The following is an 18,665-nucleotide window of genomic DNA, read 5'->3' as shown; positions in this document are numbered from 1 at the left end:
ATTGCTAACACAGTTACTTGTATGCGTAGGTGCTATTTCTGGACAGCATAGTGCATTTCTGTACTTGCTGCTTGTGCCTCAGAGTAGACCTCTTACACTGCCCATAATGCATTTCTCCCATTTTAATTTCCTGTACTGATTTGCTATTTAGTGACAAAATGTACCTCAATGAACAGAGCACATCCAGGTCTTTCAAAATATGTTTATTTCTTGACTATCAACTCATGTTTAACCAGTCTGTTCTCAAAATGAAAACAATGGGAGCCTGTATAAACTAATGAGAGAGTCGTATGATGAAATGATGTATCATGTTACAAAGGATTCTGAGAAGGGTAAGATTAGGGTTGCCAAACCCGCGATTTGGTAGCCCAATTGGGCAACTTTTGACCATTTTCCTTGCGACTTTTGACAATTTCCTGTCCCATAGAAACCAATGGTTAAGAATAAAATTTGGCGACTTTTCAACATTGGCCCCCGCGACTTCCGATAGCTTCCTGCCCCATAGAAACCAATGTTAAGAGAAAAATTGGGCAACTTTCCAATTATTAGACCTGTGATTCGATCTCTGAAATTTTATGGCAACCCTGGGTAAGATATTTTCTCTGCTTGTGCTCCATGAAAGAATCTATCAGGCTGTATGGTTTTGATAATGCCAGAACTCCCTTGTCCTAGGTCTTATCTGGTGTAGGGGTGTAGGAATAAAACATTGTTTTTCTCAGTCTACCACTGACAATTTACTCTTTCATTAGGAAAGAAGGAGCAGTTAACCAATCCAAAGTATTACACCATACAAAAAAGATTTGGCCCAAGAATTTTTTTCTTACATTTAACAAAAAAGAAGTGGGCAAAAAAACCCACACGTTTATTGGGGATTTTGGGCCAAAAATGAGCATTTTGGCCCAAATTTGACCTCACAGCTGAATTTATCAAGTCTTTGCCATTCTGAATATGTATACTTTTATCAACTTTAGACCAACAGTTATGAAGCCCGAAAGTTCACATAATTCCAGGTTTAAGAACAACCTTAATATCTCTTTCATTAATTACAGGAATGCTGATTACTACATCTCAGGTACCAAGAATGGCACAGACTGTTACTGCACCAACCATACTGGTCTCAATTCTTACTACGACAATGGATACTTGCTCTACTACCCATTGAACATCACCTACTTATCGCCATACTACGTAACGGTCTATTACCCATGTAATAAAACCTTAATAGGATTCATTTCAATTAATGAGACACACACAGGACCATGTCGAGATCACACCTGGCTTGCTGGTTGTGTCAAGGATTGTGAAAGTGTTGTCCATAGCAGGTGCATGTCTGATTTTGAGCGACGAATGAGCTGCACCAAGTTGGCTTCGTTAAAGTGTAACTGCAGTATTGAGATACAGGATTACAATGCGACTAATAATAACACCTATAGTAACAATACAACTGGTATTAACATCTATAGTAACAATACAACTGGTAATAACAGCTTCAGTAACTCCAGCTACATAGATGATATTGTTGATAATTGCTGCAATGATACACTGATTGAATGTCTCAAACCTCAAAACCTCCTTTGCCAATCTTTGGCTACTAGCATCTGCACCAACGGTCCAGAATATGACAACTGCTTGAAAATAGCAAAAGACAGGTATATTTATTTTTGTACTGAAGCTAAGAATTGGTGCATCTATGAGCAATTTGTGCCATGTATTGGACCAATGTCAACTGTTTGTGATGATAATTCAGGTCTGCAGTGTGATGTGTGGGCACCGGGATATCAAACATGCAAAGACAATGAATATGACAAATGCTTTGAACTGGGTAGAGCAAATTGCCAGTATGAAGCAGAGGTGTACTGTGCTAATACGAATGCCTATACAGAGTGCAATGTGGAAGAGATGATTCAATACAATGTGACTGTGGAAGAGTGTGTGACCGTCCAGATGGAGAACTGCTCGGTCTGTTTATACGACAAGTTTATGAACTGTACGGAAGATGTGGAAATTTGTTCTGAATTTGCAGTGCAGGTACTTACAATGATTTGTAGTAAGGTGTAGATTTTAGTGTAGACTTGATGTGCTTGTGATTTCTCTTTTGAATATTCTCTCGGTCGGACATCCTGGAACATTGTCCCTTTGCACAAGTGCGTGCATAGCAGCCAGCTCAAGGAAGGGAAACTGCACACTGGTTTTACCAGGCTTTTTCCACTGTGTGACATCAGCCCGACCGAGAGAATGCAAAATATTAGCTAATATAGATAAGAATACCTTTAAGAAGATAAAACTACTGTCAAGCATGTTTTTTAAAGTTAAGCGATATTAGTATTACTCATACCACTGTTTATGTCCTAAACCGTAATCCCCCTGAAGTTGTAAATAAGTCATGTTTTTGCTCACTTTGGATTCCTACGATAGCTTATATTATACCCTTCCAATAAATTTTGTAACCCCCCTGCGGGACTCCCCAGAAGAGAATGACTGTCCAACATACCCTTTACTAAACATTTGCATTGAATATGTTATGATATTGCAAACTTACCCCACAATATGGGTGAACCTGCCACACTTTGCAAATGTGTTTGCTTGTTTTACTCTATTGTTAATGTAAGGTTTACAGTCCTGGGTTGTATCATGGGCCAATCAGGCCCCTTCTTACCTTAAAATTGACATCGCTAGGCTAGTCCGAAATAAGGGCAAATACTCCTTGGTCTCCCCTACAATTCTGATGTGGTTAGTTTACCACAAATCACTATGTTTTTGTTCATGCCATATAAACAAAAAATATCTCAGGCATTAAATTTCACTGTTCACTAGAGTAATGAGAAAAATATGAGCTTTATTCTGATACCAAAATCTTAGTTTTGGTGAAGAAAAATGGGGGATAAGGCTATTGATCAGGTCAAGGACCATCAAGTATAGCAATGAAACCTAAGACATTCTTTGTGGCTTCTTTATACATGTTATAATATTTCAAACCCAAAAACTTTTTTGCTTGATCACAAAATATATAATAAATGTACATGTATGTATAAACATTCAACAAGATTTATGTTTCTAATGATTAGTAGAGATTTGGAAATGGAATTTGTTCACTAAATCTTACCATTTATCATAAACTTTGACCTATAAAGAAATATTTATCTTATTTTGATTTCAGAACTGTTCATCAAATTGTACTGAATCCAACTGTACAGTTGTACACCATGACCAAATCAGTGTGAACCGGTACAATAATACGTGTACATGGACAGAACCTAAAGTGGTTCCAGAGTTTTATTTTGATAACTGTAGTAGAATAGATGAGAGATGGCGTAATGTTACAGAGACGATTATGGATGGAAGGCGTATACCAATGGATTTCTGTAATGTCACTTGTTCAGGTAAGATGATGCATGTATCTTGCTAATTGAAACCAATAGAGGAGAGATGGCGTAATGTTACAGAGACTATAATGGATGGAAGGCGTATACCAATGGATTTCTGTAATGTCACTTGTTCAGGTAAGATGATGCATGTATCTTGCTAATTGAAACCAATAGAGGAGAGATGGCGTAATGTTACAGAGACTATAATGGATGGAAGGCGTATACCAATGGATTTCTGTAATGTCACTTGTTCAGGTAAGATGATGCATGTATCTTGCTAATTGAAACCAATAGAGGAGAGATGGTGTAATGTTACAGAGACTATAATGGATGGAAGGCGTATACCAATGGATTTCTGTAATGTCACTTGTTCAGGTAAGATGATGCATGTATCTTGCTAATTGAAACCAATAGAGGAGAGATGGCGTAATGTTACAGAGACTATAATGGATGGAAGGCGTATACCAATGGATTTCTGTAATGTCACTTGTTCAGGTAAGATGATGCATGTATCTTGCTAATTGAAACCAATAGAGGAGAGATGGCATAATGTTACAGAGACTATAATGGATGGAAGGCGTATACCAATGGATTTCTGTAATGTCACTTGTTCAGGTAAGATGATGCATGTATCTTGCTAATTGAAACCAATAGAGGAGAGATGGCGTAATGTTACAGAGACTATAATGGATGGAAGGCGTATACCAATGGATTTCTGTAATGTCACTTGTTCAGGTAAGATGATACATGTATCTTGCTAATTGAAACCAATAGATGAGAGATGGCGTAATGTTACAGAGACTATAATGGATGGAAGGCGTATACCAATGGATTTCTGTAATGTCACTTGTTCAGGTAAGATGATGCATGTATCTTGCTAATTGAAACCAATAGAGGAGAGATGGCGTAATGTTACAGAGACTATAATGGATGGAAGGCGTATACCAATGGATTTCTGTAATGTCACTTGTTCAGGTAAGATGATGCATGTATCTTGCTAATTGAAACCAATAGAGGAGAGATGGCGTAATGTTACAGAGACGATTATGGATGGAAGGCGTATACCAATGGATTTCTGTAATGTCACTTGTTCAGGTAAGATGATGCATGTATCTTGCTAATTGAAACCAATAGAGGAGAGATGGCGTAATGTTACAGAGGCGATTATGGATGGAAGGCGTATACCAATGGATTTCTGTAATGTCACTTGTTCAGGTAAGATGATGCATGTATCTTGCTAATTGAAACCAATAGAGGAGAGATGGCGTAATGTTACAGAGACTATAATGGATGGAAGGCGTATACCAATGGATTTCTGTAATGTCACTTGTTCAGGTAAGATGATGCATGTATCTTGCTAATTGAAACCAATAGAGGAGAGATGGCGTAATGTTACAGAGACTATAATGGATGGAAGGCGTATACCAATGGATTTCTGTAATGTCACTTGTTCAGGTAAGATGATGCATGTATCTTGCTAATTGAAACCAATAGAGGAGAGATGGCGTAATGTTACAGAGACTATAATGGATGGAAGGCGTATACCAATGGATTTCTGTAATGTCACTTGTTCAGGTAAGATGATGCATGTATCTTGCTAATTGAAACCAATAGAGGAGAGATGGCATAATGTTACAGAGACTATAATGGATGGAAGGCGTATACCAATGGATTTCTGTAATGTCACTTGTTCAGGTAAGATGATGCATGTATCTTGCTAATTGAAACCAATAGAGGAGAGATGGCATAATGTTACAGAGACTATAATGGATGGAAGGCGTATACCAATGGATTTCTGTAATGTCACTTGTTCAGGTAAGATGATGCATGTATCTTGCTAATTGAAACCAATAGATGAGAGATGGCATAATGTTACAGAGACGATTATGGATGGAAGGCGTATACCGATGGATTTCTGTAATGTCACTTGTTCAGGTAAGATGATGCATGTATCTTGCTAATTGAAACCAATAGAGGAGAGATGGCGTAATGTTACAGAGACTATTATGGATGGAAGGCGTATACCAATGGATTTCTGTAATGTCACTTGTTCAGGTAAGATGATGCATGTATCTTGCTAATTGAAACCAATAGATGAGAGATGGCGTAATGTTACAGAGACTATAATGGATGGAAGGCGTATACCAATGGATTTCTGTAATGTCACTTGTTCAGGTAAGATGATGCATGTATCTTGCTAATTGAAACCAATAGAGGAGAGATGGCGTAATGTTACAGAGACTATAATGGATGGAAGGCGTATACCAATGGATTTCTGTAATGTCACTTGTTCAGGTAAGATGATGCATGTATCTTGCTAATTGAAACCAATAGAGGAGAGATGGCGTAATGTTACAGAGACGATTATGGATGGAAGGCGTATACCAATGGATTTCTGTAATGTCACTTGTTCAGGTAAGATGATGCATGTATCTTGCTAATTGAAACCAATAGAGGAGAGATGGTGTAATGTTACAGAGACGATTATGGATGGAAGGCGTATACCAATGGATTTCTGTAATGTCACTTGTTCAGGTAAGATGATGCATGTATCTTGCTAATTGAAACCAATAGAGGAGAGATGGCGTAATGTTACAGAGACTATAATGGATGGAAGGCGTATACCAATGGATTTCTGTAATGTCACTTGTTCAGGTAAGATGATGCATGTATCTTGCTAATTGAAACCAATAGAGGAGAGATGGCGTAATGTTACAGAGACTATAATGGATGGAAGGCGTATACCAATGGATTTCTGTAATGTCACTTGTTCAGGTAAGATGATGCATGTATCTTGCTAATTGAAACCAATAGAGGAGAGATGGCGTAATGTTACAGAGACGATTATGGATGGAAGGCGTATACCAATGGATTTCTGTAATGTCACTTGTTCAGGTAAGATGATGCATGTATCTTGCTAATTGAAACCAATAGATGAGAGATGGCGTAATGTTACAGAGACTATAATGGATGGAAGGCGTATACCAATGGATTTCTGTAATGTCACTTGTTCAGGTAAGATGATGCATGTATCTTGCTAATTGAAACCAATAGATGAGAGATGGCGTAATGTTACAGAGACTATAATGGATGGAAGGCGTATACCAATGGATTTCTGTAATGTCACTTGTTCAGGTAAGATGATGCATGTATCTTGCTAATTGAAACCAATAGATGAGAGATGGCGTAATGTTACAGAGACTATAATGGATGGAAGGCGTATACCAATGGATTTCTGTAATGTCACTTGTTCAGGTAAGATGATGCATGTATCTTGCTAATTGAAACCAATAGAGGAGAGATGGCGTAATGTTACAGAGACTATAATGGATGGAAGGCGTATACCAATGGATTTCTGTAATGTCACTTGTTCAGGTAAGATGATGCATGTATCTTGCTAATTGAAACCAATAGAGGAGATGGTGTAATGTTACAGAGACTATAATGGATGGAAGGCGTATACCAATGGATTTCTGTAATGTCACTTGTTCAGGTAAGATGATGCATGTATCTTGCTAATTGAAACCAATAGAGGAGAGATGGCGTAATGTTACAGAGACTATTATGGATGGAAGGCGTATACCAATGGATTTCTGTAATGTCACTTGTTCAGGTAAGATGATGCATGTATCTTGCTAATTGAAACCAATAGATGAGAGAGATGGCGTAATGTTACAGAGACTATAATGGATGGAAGGCGTATACCAATGGATTTCTGTAATGTCACTTGTTCAGGTAAGATGATGCATGTATCTTGCTAATTGAAACCAATAGATGAGAGATGGCGTAATGTTACAGAGACTATAATGGATGGAAGGCGTATACCAATGGATTTCTGTAATGTCACTTGTTCAGGTAAGATGATGCATGTATCTTGCTAATTGAAACCAATAGAGGAGAGATGGCGTAATGTTACAGAGCCGATTATGGATGGAAGGCGTATACCAATGGATTTCTGTAATGTCACTTGTTCAGGTAAGATGATGCATGTATCTTGCTAATTGAAACCAATAGAGGAGAGATGGCGTAATGTTACAGAGACTATAATGGATGGAAGGCGTATACCAATGGATTTCTGTAATGTCACTTGTTCAGGTAAGATGATGCATGTATCTTGCTAATTGAAACCAATAGATGAGAGATGGCGTAATGTTACAGAGACTATAATGGATGGAAGGCGTATACCAATGGATTTCTGTAATGTCACTTGTTCAGGTAAGATGATGCATGTATCTTGCTAATTGAAACCAATAGAGGAGAGATGGCGTAATGTTACAGAGACTATTATGGATGGAAGGCGTATACCAATGGATTTCTGTAATGTCACTTGTTCAGGTAAGATGATGCATGTATCTTGCTAATTGAAACCAATAGAGGAGAGATGGTGTAATGTTACAGAGACTATAATGGATGGAAGGCGTATACCAATGGATTTCTGTAATGTCACTTGTTCAGGTAAGATGATGCATGTATCTTGCTAATTGAAACCAATAGATGAGAGATGGCGTAATGTTACAGAGACGATTATGGATGGAAGGTGTATACCAATGGATTTCTGTAATGTCACTTGTTCAGGTAAGATGATGCATGTATCTTGCTATTTGAAACCAATAGAGGAGAGATGGCATAATGTTACAGAGACTATAATGGATGGAAGGCGTATACCAATGGATTTCTGTAATGTCACTTGTTCAGGTAAGATGATGCATGTATCTTGCTAATTGAAACCAATAGATGAGAGATGGCGTAATGTTACAGAGACTATAATGGATGGAAGGCGTATACCAATGGATTTCTGTAATGTCACTTGTTCAGGTAAGATGATGCATGTATCTTGCTAATTGAAACCAATAGAGGAGAGATGGTGTAATGTTACAGAGACTATAATGGATGGAAGGCGTATACCAATGGATTTCTGTAATGTCACTTGTTCAGGTAAGATGATGCATGTATCTTGCTAATTGAAACCAATAGAGGAGAGATGGCGTAATGTTACAGAGACTATAATGGATGGAAGGCGTATACCAATGGATTTCTGTAATGTCACTTGTTCAGGTAAGATGATGCATGTATCTTGCTAATTGAAACCAATAGAGGAGAGATGGCGTAATGTTACAGAGACTATTATGGATGGAAGGCGTATACCAATGGATTTCTGTAATGTCACTTGTTCAGGTAAGATGATGCATGTATCTTGCTAATTGAAACCAATAGAGGAGAGATGGCGTAATGTTACAGAGACTATTATGGATGGAAGGCGTATACCAATGGATTTCTGTAATGTCACTTGTTCAGGTAAGATGATGCATGTATCTTGCTAATTGAAACCAATAGAGGAGAGATGGCGTAATGTTACAGAGACTATAATGGATGGAAGGCGTATACCAATGGATTTCTGTAATGTCACTTGTTCAGGTAAGATGATACATGTATCTTGCTAATTGAAACCAATAGATGAGAGATGGCGTAATGTTACAGAGACGATTATGGATGGAAGGTGTATACCAATGGATTTCTGTAATGTCACTTGTTCAGGTAAGATGATGCATGTATCTTGCTAATTGAAACCAATAGAGGAGAGATGGCATAATGTTACAGAGACTATAATGGATGGAAGGCGTATACCAATGGATTTCTGTAATGTCACTTGTTCAGGTAAGATGATGCATGTATCTTGCTAATTGAAACCAATAGAGGAGAGATGGTGTAATGTTACAGAGACTATAATGGATGGAAGGCGTATACCAATGGATTTCTGTAATGTCACTTGTTCAGGTAAGATGATGCATGTATCTTGCTAATTGAAACCAATAGAGGAGAGATGGCGTAATGTTACAGAGGCGATAATGGATGGAAGGCGTATACCAATGGATTTCTGTAATGTCACTTGTTCAGGTAAGATGATGCATGTATCTTGCTAATTGAAACCAATAGAGGAGAGATGGCGTAATGTTACAGAGACTATAATGGATGGAAGGCGTATACCAATGGATTTCTGTAATGTCACTTGTTCAGGTAAGATCTGAGACAAGAATACCAAAATAGATCGGAAGCATAGCCTGAGCCCATTCATCGCTGTGTGCAACATGCATAAAAAGTGACATTTTTGGTAAAAAACTACAAATTAATGCGAAAACTTAAGTAAATTTAAAGTTTACAAGTGGATATTCATACGTAGTGGTAGATTAAATGAATTAAAGTTTTAACTTCAACACTACACTATTTTTTGCTCACCTGGAACATTTTCACTAATCTGACTAGCGTCTTCAGCAGATGGTGATGCTGTGATGATATCTTGTCTACAAACGGGATATTCCTCAGTCCTCACTGATGACGTCATATCATCACAGCATCACCATCTGCTGAAGACGCTAGTCGGACTAGTGAAAATGTTCCAGGTGAGCGAAAATAGTGTAGTGTTGAACTTTAATTCAAATTTAAAGTTGCCCATGACATGGTGTATTATTTCCTTAATACATTGCAATGGTTAAAAATCATGATGTAGGTCTCAATAATATGTAGTTTGAAGCACAAGTTTGTTACATTTTTGTCAAATTTCAATATTACAGTCATTTTTCTACATTTCGGCTACAAATTGTGTATTTTAACATCAAAATATGATAAACTTAGGCTTAATGATATGAAATATGAATGTGTCGGTAACACAGATCAGACCTCAAATTTTGTAAAAATCTTTACTACAGATATTTTGTCTCTAGCCCATGCTAAGCAGACGTGAATTGGCACGGTTCAGTTGTTCACAATAGATTTCGCCGGTGCTTCCAATTTGGTATTCTTGTCTAAGGGTAAGATGATGCATGTATCTTGCTAATTGAAACCAATAGAGGAGAGATGTGTAATGTTACAGAGACTATAATGGATGGAAGGCGTATACCAATGGATTTCTGTAATGTCACTTGTTCAGGTAAGATGATGCATGTATCTTGCTAATTGAAACCAATAGAGGAGAGATGGCGTAATGTTACAGAGACTATAATGGATGGAAGGCGTATACCAATGGATTTCTGTAATGTCACTTGTTCAGGTAAGATGATGCATGTATCTTGCTAATTGAAACCAATAGAGGAGAGATGGTGTAATGTTACAGAGACTATAATGGATGGAAGGCGTATACCAATGGATTTCTGTAATGTCACTTGTTCAGGTAAGATGATGCATGTATCTTGCTAATTGAAACCAATAGAGGAGAGATGGCGTAATGTTACAGAGACTATAATGGATGGAAGGCGTATACCAATGGATTTCTGTAATGTCACTTGTTCAGGTAAGATGATGCATGTATCTTGCTAATTGAAACCAATAGATGAGAGATGGCATAATGTTACAGAGACTATTATGGATGGAAGGCGTATACCGATGGATTTCTGTAATGTCACTTGTTCAGGTAAGATGATGCATGTATCTTGCTAATTGAAACCAATAGAGGAGAGATGGCGTAATGTTACAGAGACTATAATGGATGGAAGGCGTATACCAATGGATTTCTGTAATGTCACTTGTTCAGGTAGGATGATGCATGTATCTTGCTAATTGAAACCAATAGATGAGAGATGGCGTAATGTTACAGAGACTATAATGGATGGAAGGCGTATACCAATGGATTTCTGTAATGTCACTTGTTCAGGTAAGATGATGCATGTATCTTGCTAATTGAAACCAATAGAGGAGAGATGGCGTAATGTTACAGAGACTATAATGGATGGAAGGCGTATACCAATGGATTTCTGTAATGTCACTTGTTCAGGTAAGATGATGCATGTATCTTGCTAATTGAAACCAATAGAGGAGAGATGGCGTAATGTTACAGAGACTATAATGGATGGAAGGCGTATACCAATGGATTTCTGTAATGTCACTTGTTCAGGTAAGATGATGCATGTATCTTGCTTATTGAAACCAATAGGGCGAGATGGCGTAATGTCACAGGGACTATTATGGATGGAAGGCGTATACCAATGGATTTCTGTAATGTCACTTGTTCAGGTAAGATGATGCATGTATCTTGCTAATTGAAACCAATAGATGAGAGATGGCGTAATGTTACAGAGACTATAATGGATGGAAGGCGTATACCAATGGATTTCTGTAATGTCACTTGTTCAGGTAAGATGATACATGTATCTTGCTAATTGAAACCAATAGAGGAGAGATGTGTAACAGACTCACAGATGGAAGGGATGTGGATTGATTTCTATAATTGTAATGGCACTTGTTTGTGTAAACCCATAATCATCATTACTACCAGCCAATAATACCGAAAACAATTTGTTTGAAACAATTCATTGATGCTAGCACTGGTAGCATCCATTACTGCCAGTGAAGTCTGGAATGGTGACCTCAAACCTGTGGGTGGTCTTCCTGTGCTTTTGAATGGGACAGCAGTAACCGTGGCCAATTTTTATACCAAAAATTTTGGATTTTTTAAAAAGTTTGTAATAGCATAACAAGACTTTCCTTAATGGATTTTTATTTCTGTCGATAACTATTTTTTGAATTAAGTTGTTCATAACATATGATATTAAAAAGGCAGAGACCCCTGCTGTATAATGAATTAGGTAGGTAAGTTTTGAGTAACCTTGATGAAAATTATCAAAAAAGTGCCTATTCTTTTTTGTTTGTAAACGGTCCATCACCTGTCACTTGGTAGTCTTGTAACATGTCTAATGGCGCTACCCATCCACTCGATGAATTGTTTAATTTGAATTCAATTATTATAGACTGACTACTAGATGGGTATTAACAGACCCCTGTTCTTTGTTTGGCTTTGACCAGACAATGACATAAGACTCAGACTTAGTATATTATGTACATCAATGAACTTCTAAGTACTATATGCATATATCATAGGTGTTTATAGTTTTAATGTCAAAATGGTCCATTTCTGTGTGACACTATTTATTTTTACCTATACATAATATATGTATTTATATTTGTATACATTCTACAGTATATATATATATATATATAACATAATAAATCCTTTTAAATGTTTGAAATGTACATCCACGTGTGATAGGGCTACACACCTAATAAAAGTTGAGCGAACAGGCCTGCATCCAGTATTTTGTTTGTTTGTTTGTTTGATTACCCAGGTTGGTCTGTGAGGGACACATGCTAATCCATGGGAAATCCATGGACTGTTCCAACTCCAAGCTCATACAATAAAAATGCACAAGCCTGGATAGCCAGTGTAGGCTAATAAGATGCATGCTGGCCCAATAGCTTTGACAAACAAAGCAAGAAATGGAAGAAAATAGCAAGGAAAAGGAGAAAGGAGAGAAGGCCACTCCCAAACACAATAATAATTGTACAATTTTACTCTTAGCCCAATTTCTCTTGGTATAATCAACATCTCAGCCTGTAGTGCATTGATTTGTCTTACTTCTCTCTACAAGCAATAGACACTGAGTTTACAACATTTTGATAAAGCCTCGTTGAATCAGAACATTTGTTTTCTCTTCCCTCTGTAGGCAATATCAATGACACCTGTGGAAGTGAAGATTTTGTCATCATCTATGGCCCGTTGTCGGGTTCTCTTGTCCAGCAACAGTGTGACTGGTATGCAGGATTGTATAACAAATCTGAGGTGAGCCAACAGTCAGAATTAATAGGTAAATTTTCACGGGAAAATTTTCTGGACACGTGACACCCATGGGCGCAGACATATTAGCATTATGGAATGTGACCCCGAGCACAGCGGGTGTTCTTCCAATGTATTTGTATAGGAAGAATTCCTCCTTTCGTGCAAAATAAGTTACTTGTCATAAGTTAATAATATTATGGTAAGAGTTTCCGTAGATAAATATTTTTTTCCGTAGATAGATATTTTTTTTAAATTACGTTTTGATGATATTGTGAAGAAATTAAGATAACATAATATTTAATAAATTTGCAATGCACAAATTTCTATCAAAATTGCGGTCAAAAATACTATTCCAATTCAAAATTACTAAGACTTGAATAGCGAGGTCACCGCCGGAGGTCAGAGATCAGGCTCGAGGTTACACTTACATTGATACGCATTGGTCACGTGTCCAGAAAAATTTCCCGTGAAAATTTACCTATTAATACACACTGGCCAAGTACACACAGGATGCCTTACTGTTGTTCTATGAGTTGGACAGAACACTATTCGGCACTGCATGGGGAGCAAGGGGTGATTACACAACTGATTTTGAGAAAGAAGGACAAACCAAGTATTTTGGTATACTCTGATCAGCTTTTAATAGGCGAGACTCATAACATTGTGGATTGATATAGAATAGCGTACAAATAGCTTGGCGCACCACCTGCGCGAACCATGCTTTGCATATTGCTTGATTGATGTGCGCTTTTGTGAATTTACGTAGGCGTAAGTTCTGACTTTATTGACTTGTGCAGTAACAAAAACTGAACAATTCTCACCTATTATGAGCTGATCATAGTATAGTATTGCTCATATTTGCTAATGAAATATTTTTTGCAATCTCAACATGCCAAAGAATTAAATTTATATGTTTATTATTTGCACAAATGCAATAACTTTAGCTGGAAATAAAACCAGGCATGATGATGATACAATTTAAGGTAAATTTACAAAATAAAGCACTTAGATATGGTCACACAAGATGCAGCAACAAATTTGGTCTCACACTTTGTTTTTCATTTTAAGCCTTAATGTACAATCTCATTAATATGAAATTGGTTAATTTTTTTCAAACCTGATTTTTTGGTATATTTGTAATATTTACACATGTCCCAACTTGCACCTAAATGGAATCAGCCAAATTATTTGTGTTTGTAGGTCAACAGTGCAAGGTTTGACATAATGTCATAATTCATGAATTACGACTTCATGTCCTCCTGTAGAACTGCATGTTAAGCAGCCAAAATAAGCAGTAGGGTTTCTTTCCCTTTATCTTGTTATTTCAGCTCAAAATGGACAGAAACAGTATTTCAGTATTTGACAGTATTGTTTCAGCATTTTGAGCAGGCGGATGACATGATCGAGCCGGCAACTCGTGAAACCGCCCGGCCGTATGGCATTTTCCATATACTCGGTTAGTTTTGTGGGGTTCATTATCGAACCCCAACGGTTTTAACTTGTATTTATATTATTTATCAACATAGGCCTATTTGTTTGTGATATTTCAAGCGTTTTAAAATTTCAAAATAATCCCATTCAATTACACGGTTGACGATGAAAATTTACTGAATTTAGGGACTGCACGTCATACACCACCTGATTTTGAGTATAGAATAACAAATGTGACCTGCTACCATCTGGTAGTTGGTGTGAAGATATTCCGTCTGACCAAGTTGTTGTTCTTTGTTTGACATCCTTTGTGAATGGGGGCACAATGAGCCATTCGCTAAGGATAATACTACTGTACTGGCTTGTACAGGTGCCCGGCAAACAAAGAACATCAACTTCGACTGAATATCTTGAAACTATCAACTCAATGAAATGAGTATAAAGTCGCAGCGACATATGACGGATTTCGTTGTAGCAGGTCACAAATTAAAAATTTGAAGAAAGGAAATTGTACATCGCATAATCATGCTACGGAACCTGAACTAAATGAGTATTATTGACAATGACACGATCATGAAAACTTTTGAGTTAGTGCACTACTCATGATATAACACATGACAGTAAAAATAACTCCTGTGTCTTAATTTAAAGTTTGTTGTATTATCACTTTTAACAGGACGTGTTTACACTTGAAATAACACTATCAATTGAACCATTACTGACAAAGGGTATCACAGAGTACCTGCAGCCTTTTGTAGCTTATAATCATGGCAAAGACAAGATCCCAACTCTTCTACCATTTGCACCATATCGTTTAGAGGTAAGCTTCATGATACAGTATTAGACCTGAAGTTAAGTGTACTTTGATTGTCATACACAATTTTCCCTACAACTATTTCCAAGGTCTTGCCAAAAATTGAAATATACTACAATTTATTCTATGCAATAAATTACTTATTGTGAGAATAATTGTTAGTGTTTGAACACCAGGTTATATCAATCCATAAAGAGGTCAGTCCCTCAACTTTGTGTGCCAAGTGACCAATCAGAACCATTAAGAGTATACGAGGTATTGTTGGTCGAAGTAGCCAAAAAAAACGATTTTCATTATCTGAATCAATATATTATTGAAAAATAACACTTTAGCGTTTTGCAAAAGTTCATTCTACAAATCATATACTTTGAAAACTTGCTTAATTTATTGTTGTTAATGAGTTACGACGTTTTACAAAAGTGTTGTTGTTTCAGCCCTCTTTACAACATAACTCAAGAACCACAGGACCTACAAAAGTATATCTGTGATATTTGAATTCTTCTACACACTGCTCTGAATTGAGCAATGTAATTTTTGCTCAAGCTCACTACCATTCGCAAGATGCTGTGAACTACTTTTTGTTTTGGCTGCTTCGACCAACAATACATCGTATATCCTTAATTTAAGCACATTTTGCTCAAACCAAATGTACTAATTTTGTGTCCAAGAAAACATGAATGGTACTCCTTCCTCTCCCTCATAGAAGAGTTGGATGTGGATCCAATGTTAGACCTAAAGGTCCATATGCACAAAAGAGGGTCTAAAATAAGACCTGCTCTAAGTGGAATTTAGTTCCATCAAGAATGGTTCTTTACTATTAACATGATTTTTTCTCAAAGCGGACCAGAGAAAGTTCATTTTTTAAGTTAAAAGTTTAAAAAAAAAAAAAAAAAAATAGGAATCAGTGCACACATGCTATATGCATGGGTGCTGTATAATATTATACCATGGATCAGTGCACTGCATCTAAGTATATGCTGTATTGCGTATAATATTATACCATGGATGCTGTATAATATTATACCAGCATCAGTGCACACATGCTATGCATGGGTGCTGTATAATATTTGTGTTGGGGTTCGGACATAGAGTTAGAGTTTATCGACGGCGACAAGGTCGTCGTGTACCGGTGTGCGCACGGCGGCGCTGAAGCGGAACGATGGGGGTCATACGCGTGTCGTGATTTTTGCTGGACGCGTCTCGGTCGTCTCGCTTTCGACGCTATTCTAGACGTGACTGCGGTTGTCATTTCATGACGTCGGCGTCGACTTCAAAATTAGGTTAGGGTTTAGAATTAGGGAATGCTATACGTTAGAAGTACATATAGGATTTAGGGTTATTGCGATGGTTAGATTAGGGGTATGATTGTGGGTGTAATTTTAGGGCACCCCCCATTTATAAAACATTCTTCCATTTAGACAACATGGGATATTTTAGCATGCAATAACAAGATCCATTGTGCAAAATCACAGGTCCATTGCAATGCAAACAGACAATGTAAACAGCTAGCCCTCATTTTATATTCATAACCTTGGATTAAGGGTGTAAATTACAAAAGGTGTTACATAACAAGCATCTATGGCCATGCAGAATCATAGGTTATGTGTGTACTGTAGTACATTGTAGTATTGGGAAATTTGCCTACTGAATGGGAAATTTGCCTACTGAATAGAATGCTAATGCACAAAAATTAAATGAACATCAGGGAAAAGTTAAATTATATTTTTTAAAATTAAATGCAGGCTTTTTGCTAATCAATGGTTTGTTTGATGTGTTCGCCATCTCACGAGCGCGTCACAAATTACAAATAATTGATGGCGTCATTTCAAGCGGCATAACTGCGTATTTAGCCGATAAAATTCGGTATGCATAAAATTTCATTTTAAAAAGGCTTAATCTTGTATATGTTGTTGCTACCCTATGGTGATTACAGATATGGCCATATGGCATGCATGCGCTCAGCTACATGCAGTTTCGGTCAAAGAAGAACGGCACTTGTTTACATTTTGAGAGCGTGCACAGCGTAAACACGGACGTGTGTTTCTGATCGGTGATTCAATCGTCTGACAATCATAACAACATACGCGGTAATCTGATTGGCCGATTAAGCGTCAAAATGTCGCTCATTAACAGGGCGCTTGCGTCAATCTGAGTAAGGGACTGCCGTTCTTCTCTGAAACTGAGTGTGGTTCAACATGCATGCATGTATATGTGTACTGTGTAAGTAAGCTTAAACAAATTTTTGTGTACTCACTTCATCAAAATTGAATTCACTATAAATCCATTATAACTTGACTTGATTTAAAACATGGAATTGAATCAGGCCTTATAGTTAAATATATAGACCTAGCCTTTCAAGCACATGACACTGTTTACATTCAAGTTTCAACTCTTATTCTTGATAACACCGCCACTTCGCATTAGATAGGATGTCGCCATTCTTATTTGATTTGTTTTTCTTGTTGCACACCACTATACATGCAAAAATCCTCATTGAACGACATGTTCATATTGATGATTTTGTCAATGCTGATGGGAACTACAAATGAAATTTGGTATCAAAATAAAGCTATTCATAAGTGATAATGTTATTATATTATCTGTATACCATGCTAATCATCAACTTCTTTTAACCATCAACCTTACAACCCCTCCCCACCCCACCCCCATTTTTTTTTTTTTACATTAAATCAACCTGGTGTGGTTCTCAGAATAAAACACTGAGTTTGGAGTTTGATTCAAACCCGATTTGGTGGTGTGTAAAATCAAGATTTGTTCAAGTCTACTCACCACATACTCACAACAAGTATGCATTTCTCAATGGGCTAACTTTTTAGCCTGATTACAAGTCTGTCCTTTTAAACAACAATTTCTCATTCAATTAAGCATCAAAATAAATTGCAAATTTCTAAATTTTTTTATTTTTTTTTTATGAAACAATATGGACTTTTCATGGTCCATTTCGAAAAAAAATCCTCTTTATTATTTCCTTCCAGTAATAGCGAACAAATTCAAAAGATTTTAATGCACAGTTCAAAAATAATACAAAATAACTTGAATGCAAATGTAAAGGAAATTGTACTTTCTCCTGAAACTAAATTCCACTTAGACCAGGTCTAACTTTAGACCTGGTTTAAATATTTTGTGCATACTGACCAAAGAGGCTCATGTTACTAGTCAACACCAATTAAAAAGACCTGGGACCAGGGCGTAACCAGCTTTTTTTGGTGTGGGGAGTAAAATTGCGGGGAAAAAGAGCGAAAAAAATCTTGGTTGCATTCAGGGTTGAATTCAGTCAATTTTTTGCATCAAGAGTTTGTGCTATGCAAAACACATGTTTGCATAGCAGTATAGCACTTTTAGCTATGCATTTTGGAAAAGTGCATAGCAGTTGATGGAAATTGCATCGCATTTTGCGATGCGATACCGTCGAATTCGATCGCTGGTTGCA

General features: G+C 37.1%; 1 protein-coding gene across 1 annotated transcript in view; it reads left to right on the top strand.

Moving 5' to 3' along the window:
• LOC140138313 (uncharacterized) overlaps window positions 1-18,665 on the top strand; it is a 92,042-nt gene that overhangs the window by 53,718 nt on the left and 19,659 nt on the right. The window contains 4 exon segments of the mRNA XM_072160223.1: window positions 1,050-2,028; window positions 3,158-3,380; window positions 12,857-12,972; window positions 15,077-15,220. Of these exon segments, the coding sequence (XP_072016324.1) occupies window positions 1,050-2,028; window positions 3,158-3,380; window positions 12,857-12,972; window positions 15,077-15,220 (1,462 nt within the window).

Source organism: Amphiura filiformis, chromosome 17 (genome assembly GCF_039555335.1).
Source record: "Amphiura filiformis chromosome 17, Afil_fr2py, whole genome shotgun sequence".
NCBI classification, from domain to species: domain Eukaryota; kingdom Metazoa; phylum Echinodermata; class Ophiuroidea; order Amphilepidida; family Amphiuridae; genus Amphiura; species Amphiura filiformis.
This window is presented reverse-complemented; position numbering and strand designations above follow the sequence as displayed.